This window comes from Podarcis raffonei, chromosome 5 (assembly GCF_027172205.1).
Source record: "Podarcis raffonei isolate rPodRaf1 chromosome 5, rPodRaf1.pri, whole genome shotgun sequence".
In the NCBI taxonomy this organism is placed as follows: domain Eukaryota; kingdom Metazoa; phylum Chordata; class Lepidosauria; order Squamata; family Lacertidae; genus Podarcis; species Podarcis raffonei.
In genome coordinates, this window is record NC_070606.1 from 60,045,529 (window position 1) to 60,061,206 (window position 15,678).

Genomic DNA, 15,678 nt, shown 5'->3' on the forward strand with positions numbered 1-15,678 from the left:
GGAACCTTCGCTATTCCTTAGGTACAAACCATTTTTTCACATTGCTTTTTCCTGCCGTCAGATACTCAACCCTAAAGACTAGGGAGAGGGCAAGGTAGTTTGGGTTCCAAGTCAAAAGTCCTAATCTGCTTGGGGCAAGGATACGTGAAGGATCGCCTCATCTCACATATGCACAGCCAAACACTATCTATGGTCAGTTTCTGAGGGTTCTCTCTGGTACTCCCACTGAATGAGGTTTGGTGGGTAGCAACCAGAGAGCGAGAAAGTCCTTTTAGTGGGGCATCTTTGTTTTGGAATGCCTTCCCTAAAACCCCTTGCCTCTGCTGTGGTCTTTTTGGTGCCAGATGAACCCCTTTTTATTTTCCTAGGCTTCCCTGACTTAAAAGTTCTATCTTAAATTTCTTAGCACTTCTTTTAAGATCTTTTCCACTGTTGTTGTTCTCCACTGCTGGTTTTAAATCTGGATTTATTCTGCTGCTAGGTTTAGTCTGTTTTTGGTTTTATGCTTACCTGTTATTATATTTTCAGATATTATTGTCTTGTTTTAGTGCAAACCAGCCAAGGGACCTTTGTTACTGGGCAGTACAGAAATACTGTAAGTAAGTAAACAAGTAAGTAAATTACAAGATGGCAGCCACATCATAAAGAATGTGGTGGAAACTCTGGCCCGATAATGCTGATGGGGCGAGGGTAACTTCTGCAGCCAGGAAGTGTGCTGCTATGTGGATGCCCACACTCTGGAAAAGAATGGCTATCCACTTGGAGGAAAGGAGCTGGCTAAGGGGGCATGAAGTCAGCTTATCTGCATAGGCTGTGTCAAAGGCTGCTGACCTTGGAGCTGGGCAAGAGGACTTGGTGAAAAGAGAGAGGGCTTGCCTCGCCTTTGAGTGGATGACCAGGTCAAGGAACACACCACAACAGTTCACCATTAACACAGGTGATATGGGGCGTTGGGTATTAGGGCAAATGGGATATAGCTTTTATTTTTGATGCTCAGTGAATATGGCACCAAACACACACATGAAGGAGGTATAAGGAGGAATGCAAAAAAAGAAGAGGGGCAGACTTTGGGGGTAGGAAAATGGAACAGAATGAGTGCCTGGAATCCTGAATTCCACATTGCAACATTTTGTTGCATGACTCACTTGTTTGTAATGTTAAAGAGCGAGAGCCCAGGATCCTTCTGAATGGAAGGAAGTGCATCTACTTTATATAACAATGCCTGGAAAACAAGTTGGGCCCTGTATCACAAAGTAAAGGAGCCAACCCCTCAGCTAAACTTGTTACTGCAAAAGAAATTGTGCTTCTTTTTGTGTTCATGCAGCACAAAGAGAATGAAAGCATTCTGGACTGGGGGAGCTTGGGGTGGAGTGCTCTGTTCCACAAAGGCAAATGCAGAATGTGCTTGCATGGAGCAAGGTGGAGCAAGGAGGCAGGGGGCATGGGTGGCCATAAAACACACAATGTGGCTTTGGACAGCTGAGCGCAGCAGCCCAAGAGAAAATTCTGGGACCCTAATATCCCCAAGCCTTTACAAGCCGTGTTATTACTTTGTCTTGCTGCTGCATTAAGGATGGGCAGGACAGAGCAACACCTAAGGAGGAATTCAAGGGTTTCAGCGAGAGACGGAGGCTACGAAGAAATGAGATTTCTTTGGAAAGTGAACTCAGCCGAAGAGGTGAATATGATCCAGGAAACGCCAGACATAAAAGTTATCCGGCAGATATATGCTCCTTCCCCCAGCTCAGTGCAATTCAGAGAATGTTTTATGGGCCGGACAAGTTATACAAGTGGTGGGCAAGTATAAAGGGACAGCCCCCCTCCAATGCCCATCCACCAGGTCATGACTCCCGGGTGGCCAGCTAGCAAGGGGGGCTCTAAGGCAGCTGCAGGCAGAAACAGTTTGTCAGAGAAACGACTTGGGAAGACAGCTGCTAAAGGAAAGCTTTACTGCAGATGCACGTTCAGGCCTCCATCCGTACCTTTGCACTGTTATTACTTCAGGCTTATTTCAGGTACTACAGCCTGACCCCAGCATGTTGAACATCAGAATGAAAGAGCAGAAATATACACCTTTTTCATCCCTGTAGAACCTGCCCTCCAGCTCATGGACCAAACTTGGCCCATGCCAGGGGTTCAGATATTGCCTGTGAGGCTATTTCCGCCAAACCACACACACTTGCCCCACACTTGATGTCAATGTGACATCAGTGTGGGGCCGGTATAGACACAGTTGCCAATGCACAAATCGGGAGTCTTAAAAGTGGGTCCACAGTTGTGCACTGACAAGGGAAAACAGGCTTCAGCCAAAGCGAAAGGTGGCTAGAACCAAAATCTGCTGGATGATTGCATCAAGCAGGACTTGGCTCTACCACCCATCAGCTGAAGCCCGCTGGACTGCATGTGCATGGTGCTTTGAAGTCCCGACTTTAGGACTTCAAAGCACCCAATCATCTGGTGTCAAATTTGGCCAAAGGAGCCAAAAAGGTTTCTCACCCCTGCTCTAGAACAAAGGTAGGCTGCCTTGGGGAGGTTGAGGACACCAAACGACACCAAGCCTACACTTGCCTCCAGCCTAGAATCTCCAAAATAAACCAGAAAGACATGCAATCTCTCCCCACCCACCCCTACCCTACCTCAGAGAGACATGTCAAAGATGCATGTATACCTAGCCTAGACTTGGGAATGTGTATGTAAACCTGCCTAGTCCTGCATCATGTCAAAGCTCATCCCAACCATGGTACCCTCTTTCCTGGCAGCCACCTCCATTCTCATACCTCTGACAGCACCCAGCATTATCCATGGTACCCACCCAGCCACGATGATCTCAAAGTCTCCATCCTGGTCCACATCAGTCACGGCCACACCATAATTGAGCTGTGTCGGATTGCTGTCATAGTCAGGCGGGAGGATCTGATCTGTGATGGCTGTGAACATGGGCTCGCTTCGCTGAGATCCTTCACCAGGCCAAGCCAGGACCAAGCTCCACAACAATAACAGCCGCCACTTTGACATCTACAAGGAGAGAAGCAGGAGACTGTCAGTCCTGTTGCCCTCACCCATCCAGCTGCTGGGGGATTTCCCCCCAGGCGTAAATTCTGAGCCATATTTCTGGTCAGTTTTCAATGTGTGTGACTGCTCCCCAAGGGAGATGGGCCTCTCATTTGGATATGGAAGTGAACGAATCCCACCTCGTTCTAGCCTTGGCTCAGATGGTGTTAGTACTCCGGAAATCCCCCTGGTCTCCATCCATGGCAGACTATGCGCCTGCAGAGAATCTGCCTGTTTCAGTGCTACTTACCCTGCAAATAATTGCATTTGGCAGGCGATCTGATGCAGCCTGCCTTATTGTTGGGAGAGAGCCACCCTGCCATTGCAGATCCCAGGCAAACAGCCCCAGTCTTTGGGCTTAGGCCTGGTTGCCTATTGCTCAAGTGCCAGTGATCCCCTGCACTCCCCAATTCAGCGCAAGCAGGAATAAGGAAAAGCAATGAAGTTGTGTTTCTTAATCCTCTGGGCTTGCTGGGGGAGAGCTCTGGAATGTGAAAGCTGTGGCAGCCTTGGGCTGGTGCCCAAAGCAGGAAGTGTTAGGACTACGATTGATGTAAAAAAGAGAGAGAGAAAAGTCTAGGGTGGGGATTTTTTTGACCTAAAGTGAATTCAGCTGTCGCACAGATTTCACATTGGGATGCGAAACCAGGCTTGCTCCAGAGTTCCACATCACGGTTGAAGAGAAAACAAACAAAAACGACAGTGGATTAGACCTCACAGATACTCTGCCCTCTTCAGGACTTTGATAGGAAGAGGGAGATCCTGAGTTAGCCTGTGCCTCCAAGCAGAATGACCCATCTCTACCCTTTGACTGCATCAAAGAGAAACAGAAGATTCTGTCTCTGGACTGGACTGGGCTACGAGGGAGGGACGGGAGAGGAGAAGCTATAAACTGAGTGCCAGGCAGAAACAGTACTTGTGTGCTTATCTTCAATCTGGAGTTCTGTCACTTCTATAGGAAGATGTATATATGCACAGCCTTCCTGCTAGCCAGACGTTTGCTGGTGACCGTGAAATTAAATTAGCACTCATAGAGAATTAACACACTGTATCATGCATGGGCAAAATAGACAGAAATTCAGAATTGCTGCAAAAGTGGAAAGGCCTTCAGTACTCCAAAACTCCCAGTGGGACACTACAAACGTTTCTCATAATGGAAAAGGCCTTACAGGGATCTAAGTTCATTAAAGCCATAAGCATAAATGGTCTTCCTAAACCAGATCAAGGGTTCATCTAATTCAGGTCTCTTTCCAGCCAGGGTCATGAAACGCTCACAAGCAGGTTAATCCCTCCAACAGCCAGCCAGAAGTATACTGCCCTTAATCAAGGAGGCTCAATTTGGAGTGTCAAGGTGAGCCAGTGTGGCTCAGTGGTTAGTGGTCTGGACTAAGACTGGGGCCCCGTTAAGCTCACTGGGTGACCTTGGGCCAGCTACTCTCAGCCTAACCTACCTCACAGGGTTGTTCTGAGGATTAAATGGGGAAAGGCGGGATACATATGCAAGCAAGCAAGCAACAAACAACTATACTATTCCATTTCACCACATCTGTAGTATAATTAATAATAATAATATACCCCACCCATCTGGATTGAATCTAAAGCTGGTCTTGGACTCTCCTATTAGTTATAAGAAGTATATAAATACAGTGAAGGAAAAGGCACCTTTTACTGTGTACAGGATGGGCACACCAGTACAACTACACACCAGGGGATATAAACAACATCCAAAGATGTGTGCAAGGTCTTGGTGAGATCACACTTATATTCTAGAAGAATCCCTGCCCCCTGCCTACATCTGTACAATAATTAGGGACTCATAGCATCATAAAGCTGGAAGGTATTAAGAAGCATCTAGCCTGCTCCTTAAGGCAGGGTCTTCTCAACATTAAGCCACATTCAGATTGTTTCTTGGCTCCTCCTACAGAATAATCCATCAGATGTGTGACACAGGCAGAGGTAGAGCAGAGACAGTGTCCTGCACCAGAGGACACTTTCCCAGTTCAAGGGGCTGTTTAGCAGGCGTCTCAGATCAGAACTACCCTCCTGTACTTGAGGGTGCATTTTCATAATTAATGGAGCTAGTCCTTAAAACAAGTTAAAGCCACCCCTTTCCAAATCTGTACATGCAATCAGGGTAGCCAGGAGCTTGGCAGGGGAGGCATTTTCTCATTCTGTCATTGTGTGCATATGGAAACTTGACAACTTACGCTAATAAGCAGCTTCTTCTTTTTCTGGGGCTGCCAGCTTGGAGCATTCTTATACATGCAGCCAATGGCTAGGATCAATACTGTCTTTAAAGCCTCTCGGGGATACTTTATCCACCCTGATTGTGTGCACAAAAGGGTGGTCAAAGTGCAAAGCAAAACATGTAATATGTCTTATGATCATTCCTATGGAGAACACCTGGTTAGCTCCACTATTAGCCACTCGGCGCTCCCCCATTCCCCTGTGGCAGTACCTGGCTGCGTTGTAGACTCCAGCATGCAGATCTGCTGTTCACTTCCCCATACCCACCTCTGAGTTGTGGCTTGGCTACGCAAGTGTTTCTGCATGTTTTCAACCTTCTGGAGCAATTTCCCTGCTTGGACCCATGATACAAGGGTGGGCTAGAATCCTTAGAAGCATCCGATTCACCTTAGGCCAGCAGCAGCATATAGTGCCAGAACCAGACACATCCCAAATCCATTCAGCTCTTGGTCCAGAGCCAGCTAGATCCTGCTAGCTCCAAAACCTAGCCTCACTCACCATATGCTCAGTGTTATTTCCTGAAGGGGGAATAAGTGGTGCTTACATGGTCAATGCCTTTTATATAATAATGTTTAGAGCAGTGGGATTCATGGTGTGCCTGGCAATATTGCCATACAAGTAGCCAGAAGGCTATCTAATAAACACCCCACTGGTTTAAAAGTCCGTCTCAGATCAAACTTCAATGGGTGCCTGATATATGAGAGAGTAAGAGAATTCTGCTCACAGTCATGGTGCAACATGATAGGAGCCAACACATCCAGTCATGTTATTCAGATAGGATCTTGCCTCTATCCACTCACCATGGAAATAGTCTGAAGAGCGCCGTAGATTCCTCCAGACATGGGGATTAGGCAGGAGCTTCCTGAGAGTAGGGTACATCTCCCATGTGTTGGGCCACAGCAAGCAATATATCACACAGAGCTGGCAGTCTGGGTGCTAGCACCACCCTCCAGTTCAAGCCCAGATTAACTTGTTGTCAAATTAGAACAGGATGGTAACAGGTACCTGGTGACAAAGATGGTGTGTTCTACCATCGGGCTCCCAGCATTTGGTTTGGGCTAATTAAACCCATACATCAGTGAACTCCAGATAGATCATTAGGGAAATGGCTATTAATTAAGTTGCCTTCCTCTACACACAGAGGAAGCATTTATACCTGTGCACAAACCAGTCAAGCAGACAGTCACACACTTGATCTTTGTAACCCTTCTTCCTCCTCCCGAGGGCTCTCGACTTTCCCACTGGAGCTTGGACAACCTGGTCTCTAAAAGCATAACGTCACAACATAGTTGCTTAACAAATTAGAGAGTCCCTTACATTGATGGTATTCCATACAGAAACGTGGAGTGGGGGAGGCAACTGTTTACATGGGGAATGAGCCTTCTGGATGTTGTTGGGACTCCCATCAGCACTGGCCAGTGGTCATGAGGGTAAGTTGCAGCTCAACACCACCTGGAGGACCACAAATTCCCCAACCCATTTGTAAATCATGGAACACAGGAACACAGAAAGCTGCCTTATACTCAGCCAGATCACTGGTCCATCTAGCTTCATGTTGGTACCTATCATCTACCCTGAATGTAAGGTGCTCTCCAGAATATCAGACAGGAGTCTCTCTCAGCTCTATCTGGAGATGCCATGAATTGAACCTAGGATTTTCTGCATGCAAAGCAGATTCTCTGTCACTGAACCCTGGAAGTCTCTACTCCCCAGCCCCACAACTATGTATTCACACTAGCAAACCACAACTTCCCAGGACATGCACACAGCAAAGAAAACTCCCAGAGGCACAATGACCACACATTCCCCAGAGATTCCTATATGAAAGTCTTTACCAGGCATGAATTGTGTGATGAGAGAAGATTTTGTCCGATCCCTTCACTTGATTAACTGATTAACACCTTCTTCCTGGAGCCTGGAGAGCATCCAAAAAGGAACTGAATTGGCGGCGGGAGACAAAAATGAATGATCTAGTCCCAGAGCGGCTGATGGCTGCTTCTATTCTCAGGATGCTAGTCTCTTGTTTTGGATGCAGCAAGAGTCCAGCCCCACCAAGTGCAATGTGCCCATGGCATTAAATGTCAGATGGTGCAGGGAAAGGCAGCAGAATACTACATGAGTATCAGGCACCTGGGCAGGAAAAGGGGACCCTCCCAAAGACCAGGGAGACGGTCTTCACTCTGAACAAGGGAGGAAACTGTGCACAAGCAAAGAAGGAGAGCCGGGCCTTTGCCTGCTCATTGCTGGGTTGTTTAATAATCCCTTCCCTTGTCTCTTATGGGCAGCTCTGCGAATGGAGACAGTAGAGACTAGGTAAGAAGGCATACATCCAGGCCCCGGTCCAGTCTGTCCTTGGACCAAGCTTAGGCTCAGAACTGGGGTCAGGCATCTTGGCAGTCGCCTGCTAAGGGGATCCACGGTATAGATTTGCTTTTAGAGATGCCCTTGGCAGCTGGAGAAGGGGGGGAAAAGCAGTTGGTCGCCATCTTGTTCCGAATGTGGACATTGATGGAAGTCCTCTCCATGACTTTGTGCCCTGCACACCACCATTTTCTGTCCCACTAAACAGGCCAGCTCTTGAGTAAAGAATGCAATGTGTACAAGAATGCCCACTCAGTGCCCGCACTGCAGTAAATTTGCCCTGGACAGCTTGCTGTGCTCATAGACAGATCCCCTTTCTCTGCATTCTGTGTTGCCTGCCCAACTCCAGTGCTTGTAACACTCTGACGTTAAAGTGGTGATATGGCACCAAGGAGGTGAAAAGTTTCTCAAATGGGCAGTGCTGGTTCTCCACCGGGCAAAGGAGAAAGCACCTCTCGGACCATGGAAGCAGCTGCACAGTTCCATGTCTTGCATGCTCCTACAGGGTGTGGTTGATTACACTGCAATTTGCACCCGTTTACACAAATGGACGGAGATACACTTAACTCAGTAGACCCTGCCCCAAGGAGCAGATAGCATTAGAGGCTTACAGGAAGGTAGGTGGTCCTGCTAGTGACGCAGCAGGGCCTCTGCATGCTGGGGGCAGACAGCGGGATCTGCATGACATGCTAGCATGGGCATTTGATAATTCCCAAGTGAAGGCACTGCTTTATTTCCTATCATGGAGAGAGAGGGAGCTGTGTCCCATTCGCTCCAAGGAGACAAGGCCAAGACAGGTTCTTTGGCGAATCCTGGACATCCAGAGAGAGGATGCAACAGAAGCAAAAATTTAATTGTATTGTTGCTCTGCACCAGCAAGCAGCTGCCGTTGTACACAGTTCCTGCTATTTATCCTAAATGACTTCATAGCCCCCGTGGCACCGCCATCTCTGTTATAAAGCACGGCCCTCCAGCAACCTCGCAGTGAGATAACACTGCCTGCGCTACTGTGGACTAGTGACATCACTAGCTCACAATGTCATTATCCAAATGCATTCCCACATTTTCCTCGGTGACATCACAACTGAACAGCCAATCAATTGTGGTAGCATCAAAATAGCCTGGAAACATCACAAGACACCTCCTCTGTCTCTCTCCCCCCCCCCACGGCCCAAGCCACCATATTATCTTCCAAAGTGCTACTAGTTCAAGCAATCTGAGCACAAACAAATCCAGCAAGACTAATGTGTGGTATCATCATCCCATTAGGGTTCAGGTCCTGCTCAAGTCTTTCAGGGCTGCTTTTCCTTCAAATTCTATTTTTCTGGAACCGCTGCTGAGAACAAGAAGAAAAATGTTCCTGTCCTGGGCTGCACTGCTGTCTTCCTTGAGCCCACTAAATACCAGCCCACAACCTGCATTAATGCTGCAGGAGACCTTCCCTGCAAAAGCGGCAGGGATCACCCCCCAGGGTGTTTGGGAAGCAGCCACAGATACCTCTCCTCGCCTCCCACCTAGTGCCTAGGGAATTGTTCTTCAGAGTTGCCCCCCTTGTTTCCCCTGTGCCACACTGCAGGGTGGCCTGCCTGCCCCAAGCTGGGGCACAGCCAGCAGCTGCCGCCGGTGCAGTGTGGAGACAAAAGCAGTCACCTTAACAGCAAGCAGCCCTTGGCACCCTTGGGATGCCTGTTCCCGGCTCGCTGTCGGGGGGCGCGGCAACCAGAGGCAAAGTCCTTCCTCAGGCAAGAGCTGAAGCTGACCTGAACGGGAAGGGTGCCCCCACCCCACTTTAGTCCTCCTCAAAGCCAGAACCTCTTCCCTTAGTTAGACCCCACCTCTCTGGGCCACCCCTTCCACTCCACTTCCACAGCTTCCCGGGCTCCCATGGCTCTTCTCCGAGACCCACCCCCAATCCCCATTTCCGCCCGCCCGGCTCGCTGGCGCCGCTTGGCGTCCGGGGAAGCGGGGCGCAAGCAAGCGCGCCCTGTGTGCCCTTCCCGTCTCTCCGGCTCACTCGCAAGCGCCCAACTTTTCTTCTCCGGCTCTTTGGGAAACTTCGCCCCGTCGGCCGGGTCGCGGCCAGCTCTACTCACCGGGCAGGCGGCGGGGGCCCGTGGCAGGGCCATGCCGCCCAGCTGGCCACGGAGCATCCCGGGCGGGCTGCCCCAATGTCCGCAGCTGGTGCTGCCTGCCTGCCTGCCCGCTCGCTGGCGCCTCCGCTGCCGCTGCTGCTGCTGGCGCGTCTCCCTGGCTCCCGGCGTGGAGCTCCTCCGCCCCTTCTCGCGCTTGGGCAAGTCCAGCGGAGCGCGAGCGCCTCTTTATGTAAAGCCTTGTGCCCGGCAGGCGGCCAATCAGTGCGGCCCGAGCGGAGCCGGGCACCCAATGGCGACGCCGGGAGGTTGGGCCGCCTGGCACTGATTTACTACCTGGAATTGCAGGGGAAGCGCGGCCAGGCAGCGCCGATCAATACGGAGCCAAACTGTGACGGGCGGGGAGGATGTTGGGGGGCGGGCGGGGGGCGGAGGTCTGGGGTGTGTGGAGGGCGAGGCGGGAGGAGGGGGGTGCAGCCTCTTTCAAGAGCACAGCTGGTAACCTTCGCCAGGGAGCGGGGCTTGCCGGATCGGGGTGGCAAGAGCTGGAATCGAGCCCAGCAGCCCCGACGACGCGCACCCGTAGATGGGCTCCCGGGGAGACCCCGAGGCAAGCGGAGGGCAGGGAGATGTTCCGCCCCCTCCCACCAAACCTCCCACCCACTCCACCTCCAGTTCGCCCGCCTCCCCGAAGCTGATCTTGGCCGGCAGGATGCATATACAGTATATATATATATACTGCCGTGTGACACGCTCCATACTGTTCCTTTCCGGTGAAGATAGGAGCGGCGGCGGCGGCTTTGCCTAGGGAAGCAAAGGATGAACGGACTGGAGCAGCAGGAGATTATCCCAGGGATACTTGGAGATATTGGGGGGGGGGGGAGCTTGGCTGAACACCTGAGCTGTAGCCTTGGGAAATGTGGCATTCGCTTCTCATCCGGGCAGCAACACCCCTTTCCATTGCACTCTCTTCTGCCAAATAGCACCCACCACACCACCCTGGGCTGGCACCCTTTTCTCTTAGGGTCTTGCACACATACCCCGCCGCTTTTCCTCCTTCACTCCGATGTGGTTCTGAGCCATACCAACGCCTCGTGCGACTCCTCCGTTCACCCATAAGCGCTTGTCTGCCTAGTGATGAGCCTCCTCTCTTAAGCCCTCCAACTTTGGTTGAAGATGTGGACAGCAGATACGCCCCCAGCTACCACTAACTAAACGTGGGGGTGGGGTGGGAGAGACGAGCAAAAGCCCAAGAGGAGCCGGATCCTCTCCAGCATCCTGTTCTCACAGCGGCCAAGCAGATGCGAGCACGGCAGGAGCGCAAGCAGGAAAGCGAGCGCTGTTTGTGCTCCCCGGCAACTGGTGCTGTACCAGTGCATCTCTGGTGCATCCCGTGTCGGATGCTGGAGGTGGCATCGGGCAAGCGAGGACAGGGTCGTGGCAACATCCGGTCCCTTCCAAAGCTCATTCACACTTCCGCTAGCCGTCCCAGTCCCATCAAGTTCTGGCTCTGGCTTGACCAACTCCCCCCCTCCCTTAAGGAAGGGCTGCTAGGTCCTAGAGCACGTTGCACCTGAGACCCCCAATGGCTGAGCGTCCCTTGCTTGGACTTCGACTACTTTGGGCGCTTCCTGGGCTGCTGAGTTTTTCGCGGTATCAGGAGGGCGCCAAGCCCTTTGCGCGCTGTTACTAGGGAGATTACACTATGGTCTTGTAAAGGAAATTACTCTTTATTTCTCTAGTCTGGCTGCAGATGTAAGCGCACGTGTTGGTCTTATGGTTTTTTGTGTGCGTTTTTTAAAAAATGAGTCGCGTTGAGGAGAGTCCTTCGGTAGGACCGTAGCACGTGTGAGCCAGTTTAGCCAGGGCAGCATAATCACAGGATCCGTGAGGGCTTAGGCTGGATGTGTCTGTGTGTACAGGCAACTAGAATCACCTTAGCATGGTCCAGATGTCATGGGGTGGAAAGACACATGGCCCTCTAGACCTATATCTGGCCCTTTAAGACTGTTGGTGGCAAAGGAAAAAATATATAGGCATAAAAGGAGAATTCCCTAGATGCCAAGATCCAGTTTTGGGGCAAGTACTCCACAGCAGTGTGATATTCTGGGGGTTTCAGAGTCTGTATTTCCTTTAGGAAAAAATGAGGCACCTTGTATACTGTGGTGTCTTTATGATATATGGTTTATTTACGCATATATGCAGCTTGAGCCTACGATGAAGGGGTTCCCAGCATTGTACCCCAAGAGATTCTTGCTTCTTCCCTAGGCACAGTCCTGGATTCAAACAGCTGTCAGCCATTTCTCTGTTATCTGTTTGTCACATAACTCCTACTCTCTAAGCTTCTGGCCCATATTGCTTCCTCCCCCTCTTCCCTAAGTTCTTGGCTTTATCTCTTGAGTGAAAGTTGCCCCACCTCTTTGCAGTCTATGGTGAGTTCCTTTGGTTCATTGTAGTCCTTAATCAGATACCTCTGGTGACTGCCTCAACAAAGGACGCTTAGTCTATCTTAATTAGCCCTTAACACATGTTAATTCCAGAGGATTTAGAAGCATCTAATACACTGGTCTAGCACAGTTTTAGCATTCTAAGCCTTCATTACATCTAACACCTACGGAACCTAGTAATTTAGGGTGCATCTCACACCCATGAACTCCTAACAATCCTTTCTGGTGTCAGCCAAGATCCCTGCCTATTCTGCAAACAACCACAAAGTGCTGTGGCTGCAGAATACAAAGAAATCAGTAAAAAAAAATGGCCAAGATATAAAACAGAAGACCCCTTAGACCCCCTTACAGGTGAGATCCATAGCTTTGCTACTCAGCCACATCATTAACCATACAGCTGCAGATCCCTTTAAAGTAGGTATTGAGCTTAAGCAAGGGGGTTAATTATAAAACCCCACTTCCCTAACAGCAAAGCAAAGTTAATGGGTGCTTCTTCAGCTCAAGTCACACACACCATCAGAAACTGTAAGGGCTGCTTTATGTATTCTAATTCCCCACATATATCTCCATGTAGATAAAAGCATGTACGCTTTGACGTTTCAAGTATGGCATGAGTGGGGATTCTTTGCATCACAAGTACATTGATCAGGCAGGCAATATGTGAGTGGTTGAATACATCATACACTGGAGATTGTAATATTTCATGCATCTCCAAAGCAATCCAATATTGGAAACATCTGTGTGAGATGTACCCAGTGCCCTCTTCTATAGTGCAATTTCATTTTCAAGTTGGTCCAGCCACAGCAGAGTCAGTATTTGCCAGTGCTAATTTGCATGCATTTGCTTCTTTTCTTGCATACTGTATTGAGCAAGCTTACAATGACCTGCACCTAGCAATCATTTTACCCTAATTGGGGTGGTGCTGGTGGTGGCATATTTTAACAGAAAAACAACAGAACAACCCAAGCAGTCACACACATGTGTAACAGGTCTTCCAATAGGCCAGATCTTAACCCTTGCGCGTCAAAACTCTTCCAAATCCCCTCGCTTTAACCACAGGAACAATTACTCAACTTTCAAAATAATCCACCCCGATCTCTATTATGGTCGAAGCCTATGTATCAGGAGGGTAGCTGTGTTAGTCTGATGAAGGTGAAAGAGGAAAGAGTCTTGTGGCACACTAAAGACTAACAAGGGTTGCCAACAGGGCGCCCGTGAGCATGTGTGCCTGCCAGTACCTCCTATGATGCCCTTGAAATGTCTTCGCAAATATCCTCTTTTAAAATTCACAACGCATGAGGGGTTCTTTGCTCTTTTACTTATTAATTTATTTCAACAAATCATATACTGCTTAACACTGTGGTAGTCTCTAAGCAGTGTACATTAAGGTTAGAAGGATACAGGAACTATATAATTCGTTAAAAGTAACCATAAAACCAGAAAACTTTCTTCAGACACTTTCAGTTCCTACTAGCACTCAGCCTCTCCTACATCAAACATGTCAACATTTCACTGGATGCCCAGATTCAACACTCTCCCTTCGGTCTGTGCTACACAATGGGGAGATGCAAAGAGCTTTTCTCTGTAAGCAAGCCTAGTGGTAGCTGATGCTGGTGTCTCCCCCCCATTGATGGGGTGGCTAATGGGGAACACGCCTACATGCCCATTTTGTGGTCCTTTCTCTTTTTCTGCTCTTTTAGTTATGGTAACCATTATGCTGCATTCACACAGTAGCCGTTTTGTGACTGCCACCCATGCACTTCCTCAAAATTTCCAATGTGCTCAGGCACAGGAATATAGGAAGCTGCCTTATACCAAGTCAAACCATTGACCCAACTAGCTCAGTACTGACTGGCAGTAGCTATCCAGGATTTCTGGCAGGACCCTCTCCCAGTTCCTCCTGGAGATGCAGGGGATTGAACCTGTGACTTTTTGCTTGCAATGCAGGTCTTCTGCCACTATGCTATGGCTCTTCCCCCTATAATTCCAAATGTGTCTGGGCATGATCATTCATGGACTAGAGTTCAGTTCATCATATGCATGAGAACAGTGGGAAATTGTCCTGTCATTGCCATTTGACTCCACTGCTTACATTCTTCTCTCTAAATGTATATCAATGTCTATGTCTCTACACCTGCCTATTGACTACTACACCTCATGCATCTGATGAAGTGGGCACTAGTCCCTGAAAGCTCATACTACAATAAATCTGTGAGTCTTTAACATGCCACAGAACTCTTTATTATCAATGTGACTGGAATCGGTATGTGAGTTTCATAGACAAGTGCGCAGTGTGAGCCTGGAACTTTTATCTCTTCAAAGGCAATAGAAGATTGCATTGGTGTGAGTGGATTTTGTGCTGTGTGCAGTATATACCTAGAACACCCACTCCCTCAGAAAGTAACAGCGGAGCTAAGATTGGCAAAGACTAAAGCAAAAAATGAAAACGATATTCGAGCCGAGGCGCAGGTATAATTTATATTCAATAGGTGGTCAAACATAGACACTTACTTCTCATGTTTTCTACACCTATAACCGGAGTTGCAAACATAATGGCTCACTCCATTTTAGTTGAGGTACTAGAGAAGGGAATATTTTCCCAGTATGTCAAACAGCTGCTTTTAGGGGACAAATTTATGAGCTTCTTCCTTGTAGCTAAGCATATTAGAGTACAAGCATGGTGATGACTTCTCATCCTCTTGGGAGAGTTAGGGTTGCTTCATATAATTTGAAAGTTGCTAAAGGGAAAAGTGAAAAGTTAATACATCACACACACGTGTGCGTGCATAGGAGGGAATGAGGCACACTTACAGTAGTGAAACAGACATGTTTATCAAACCACAGGTAGGATTCGCACAATTTCTTACACAGCAGTGATTTCTGAGTAGGAAATGCCTCTCTCTTTTTAAACCCTGGTTTGTGTGTCACCTCACGTGCTTTGAAAGCAGACTATGTGACTAATTAGTTTTCGAAACAAACAAATAAATAAATCTTGTGTGAAGCGGCCCTCATTTTTCCTGCCTGATAGGATACCTGAAAACCACGTAGAGCCACCAATTAGGAGATATTGTCACAATAACAAATATGTGTATCGAGACACATGAACTGGTATAGAAGCAGACATATCCATACACTTTGTCGGATGCTTGCACATATAATTACACCACAGCCACCACACATAGGCGCCGACTCCATGGGGCTTGAGGGGGCCCGAGCCCCCTCAAAAATTCGTTTGGGGGGGCTCCGCCCCCCCAATAATCTCCGGCGCCCCTCCAGCAGAGCGCCATCGCCGCCCCTCCCCCAGCCCAAAATGCACAGGGGGGGCGGGCTGCATGCCTCCTGCCCTCCCTCCCGAGCAAAAGCTCCACCCAATTTCCTTTGGAGCTGATTAATAGGCGCAGCACGCTCTCCCCTATTCGCTCACGAGGAGGCGGCGCCACTTTATTTGCATATTCATGAGCTTATTTATTATTCATGAGCTT

At 49.0% G+C, this 15,678-nt stretch overlaps 1 protein-coding gene across 4 annotated transcripts in view; it reads right to left on the reverse strand.

Annotated features, from left to right (window-relative positions):
* Window positions 1–9,956, reverse strand: part of CRTAC1 (cartilage acidic protein 1) — a 36,396-nt gene extending 26,440 nt beyond the window's left edge. For 3 of the 4 annotated variants that reach the window (XM_053389506.1, XM_053389505.1, XM_053389503.1), the window contains exons 1-2: window positions 9,753–9,956; window positions 2,813–3,015 (exon numbers count right to left, since the gene is read on the reverse strand). In XM_053389506.1, coding sequence (XP_053245481.1) covers window positions 2,813–3,015; window positions 9,753–9,809 — 260 coding nt within the window. In that variant the 5' untranslated portion in view covers window positions 9,810–9,956. Of the gene's footprint in view, window positions 1–2,812; window positions 3,016–9,309; window positions 9,327–9,752 lie in introns of those variants that run through there. The other variant, XM_053389504.1, reaches the window with a different exon arrangement.
* Window positions 9,957–15,678: the final 5,722 nt, after the last annotated feature.